The sequence below is a fragment of the Trichechus manatus genome, unplaced genomic scaffold, assembly GCF_000243295.1.
Source record: "Trichechus manatus latirostris isolate Lorelei unplaced genomic scaffold, TriManLat1.0 scaffold00013, whole genome shotgun sequence".
NCBI lineage: Eukaryota > Metazoa > Chordata > Mammalia > Sirenia > Trichechidae > Trichechus > Trichechus manatus.
The window spans coordinates 2,610,168-2,612,498 of record NW_004443949.1 but is presented as its reverse complement, the minus strand read 5'-3'; the positions used below and the strand labels follow the sequence as shown (position 1 = coordinate 2,612,498).

The 2,331-nt window shown below is 31.6% G+C and overlaps 1 protein-coding gene across 3 annotated transcripts in view; it reads left to right on the top strand.

Moving 5' to 3' along the window:
- GPR180 (G protein-coupled receptor 180) overlaps positions 1–2,331 on the top strand; it is a 40,807-nt gene that overhangs the window by 29,715 nt on the left and 8,761 nt on the right. For all 3 annotated transcript variants that reach the window (XM_023726696.1, XM_023726697.1, XM_004371396.2), the window contains exon 6: positions 1,204–1,361. In XM_023726696.1, coding sequence (XP_023582464.1) covers positions 1,204–1,361 — 158 coding nt within the window. The remainder of the gene's footprint in view (positions 1–1,203; positions 1,362–2,331) is intronic.

Genomic DNA, 2,331 nt, shown 5'->3' with positions numbered 1-2,331 from the left:
GTATAAATACAAAGTATCCTGTTGTAATTTGGATGGCACAGCAGGGAAAAGTATGTCAAAATATATCTGAAAAGCTTTATCATTAATAGATATTTGACTAGTAACTTTTAAATATAAATATTACACTAAAGCCAGTTTTATCTGTTCCTACAAGAATATCCTTGTATAAGAGAAGTAAAAGTTCAAAGCACTGAAGTTATGGATGACAGTTTGAAGAAAGTTTTATTAAATTGTGGTCATAAATTTATTCCAAAATCTAAATCAAAATACACTATGATGAGAAAGTTAAAACCTTTTTTAATCAATAAATACTAGCTTATAAAACAAATAAGCATGAAACTTGAACTATCTATAGATTTTTATTGTTTTCTTGTGGTACTTAACTGGATTCAGGTGATCTTGTTACATCTTATTTTAGAGTAGCAGGCTTCCCCTGCAGTGTAAGTGATGGCCACCTGGTGGCACATGGCTCTAATGCACAGAGCATTCCGTTTGTTATCAGCACTCTGAAACTAAAGCCCACATAATTAGATGTTGTGTGGCTATGCACTATATTGTTGTTATTTCTTATTAATAGTTTTAGAAAATACTTACTCTTCATATTATAGTTTATCCATTAAAAAAAAATTACCACCACCAGAACGGAAGGCACTAGTGTTCTTCACATTGCACAAATTACAATTAAAATTTTATTTTATTAAGCAATGAATTATAGAGAACAAGATAACATAATTAAAAAGGCTAAGAAAAATGGAAATGCAAGGTGATTTAAGGTTGACCTTAATAGAGATAACTATGATATTATATGGACACGTGAATACTGTATTTCTATGCAAAGAACGTGCTCATTATGTGTTTTCTGCCAACGGCTCATCCCCCTCGCACATTATGTTCCTAGGTGCTATGTGTGTTATTTACATGGGCGTGTTTATTTTGAAAAATGCAGTATATATTTTTAAAAAAGGAACATTGTCATTGTTTTAACTTTTTGTTATAAATGTTTACAAATTTTATGGTAATGGTAACATCTTAATTCTTTAGAATTACTATACATAAGTATCTTTTGTTGAATTTCTTAAGCTTCTCTTTGAAAATGCCTATTTTTTAATGGATGCTAAACAATAATTGTGTTCTAAATGCAAAAAGGACCAAATTCTTTGTATTATGGTGACTTGGTTGACTTTGGTTTTTATTTTCCATTAGTTTTTGACATCGCTTCCCAAATTCAGATGTTATACCTACTTCTGAGTCTGTGCATGGGTTGGACAATAGTCCGAATGAAGAAGTCACAGAGCAGACCTCTCCAATGGGATTCTACTCCTGCATCCACGGGCATTGCTGTGTTCATTGTCATAACCCAGGTGCGTCTTGATCCACAGTCTTGATACATTCCGACTTGAACGTATCTCATTTCAAAGTTTAAACCTGTGACTCATGAGGAATTTGTGTCATTTTAAGTATGAATGTAAAGAGTAGTAGTTTCAATAATCTGTTCTTCTACTGCATGCTAGTATATATAGACTGCAGAATTTAATTGTCACTTACATGAATTTGATCTTCCTATCAGCTCATTTAGGGCAGTGATTTAATATTTAGGCTAGATTCTCATTTCCTTTCTTTCATTATAAGCTTTCTTTTATATTTTCTAACATAATAAGTACTCAACGTTGGACAAGTGAATCAGTGAATTTGAGGCCATCCAGTTACAGGAATCTTTAGATCTGCTTCTGCTACAATATACAAAAGAATTCCAGTAAATATCTGAGATAAATTGAAAGGAAAAGTATAGAATAAAAAAGATCGGGATCTTGTTTTTGAAAATAAACCTGGTCTATTAGAAAGGTCCTTTGTGCATTTTTTTTTTTTTTCTTTTTCCTTGTAGAAGTAGGATTTATTTTATTCTAGGATATCTATATGCCTATGTGAAATAGATTTATAAAAATTAAGAAGAAAGGTATAAACTTTAAAATGTATACTGAGTTTGTGACTAGCTAACAGAAAGGAATGAAACGTACACCTAGGCTCTGTAAAGGACGTGATAATCTGAAGTTCCAATTCGTTAAATAAATTTGAAAACTGATTACAAAGGGTGAGGCCTGTGCTTTATTCATCTTTATACCCCAGTATTTATTTAGTATGATGGATACTGAGTAGAGTAGGTGTATTGAATTTACATAATATATCTGAGAAAGAAATCAATCATAGGTGGTGATACTTAGAAAGGGGATAAAGTTAGGAAGGCAGGGCTAATGAGAAAGAACTGAATTAGAAGTGATTAAAATAAGGGCAGAATTCCAGCAACTTAATGTTTTTGATACAGGAAAATACTAC